The 544-nt window shown below is 41.7% G+C and overlaps 1 protein-coding gene across 1 annotated transcript in view; it reads right to left on the bottom strand.

Moving 5' to 3' along the window:
* LOC119588567 (mitochondrial glycine transporter A-like) overlaps positions 1 to 544 on the bottom strand; it is a gene marked incomplete in the record, with an annotated part of 18,729 nt that overhangs the window by 10,481 nt on the left and 7,704 nt on the right. The window contains 1 exon segment of the mRNA XM_037937206.1: positions 32 to 144. Within this exon segment, the coding sequence (XP_037793134.1) occupies positions 32 to 144 (113 nt within the window).

Genomic DNA, 544 nt, shown 5'->3' with positions numbered 1-544 from the left:
CATCTCGACACAAAAATCTCGAGTCACTTACGGGATGGCGATGGTGGTCTGCAGGCGGGTCTTGACTAAATCGAGGGGTTGGAAGAGGATGGTGGAGCAGGTTCCCGAGAAGGAGCCTGCGACGAAGGACTTCACGATAGGGGACTGCAAAGGAACGAAATACATTGTTTAAGATACAAAACCATCATGGTACCGTCCTACGTAGCCTATTCTTATTGTAGCTCAAACCAATACCATAAACTTAAGGAAAATGCAAAATCAATATCCAGACACAGAATACGTCGACATGTATAACATTTGGCAATACCAAAGCAAACTAGCCAGCATATTAAAGAAGTGTCAAAAGAGTACTTTTAAGCGAGTTTATAATTAGCTACACTGGCAAGGGATTTCCAAAAGGGCCTACGACGAAGTCCTCAATCTATCACTCATTTGTTATCTCAGCAGATTCATAAACATTTCACTTGTCTAGGTGGTACGTGTACTTGACAAGGTCATATGCGATTGCTAAATGTAGAGAGATAAGGATATTCCAGTATTGTTT

Source organism: Penaeus monodon, chromosome 24 (assembly GCF_015228065.2).
Source record: "Penaeus monodon isolate SGIC_2016 chromosome 24, NSTDA_Pmon_1, whole genome shotgun sequence".
Classification (NCBI taxonomy): Eukaryota; Metazoa; Arthropoda; class Malacostraca; order Decapoda; family Penaeidae; genus Penaeus; species Penaeus monodon.
Note: the sequence above shows the minus strand (reverse complement) of the source record. Positions and strands in the feature narration are given on the sequence as shown.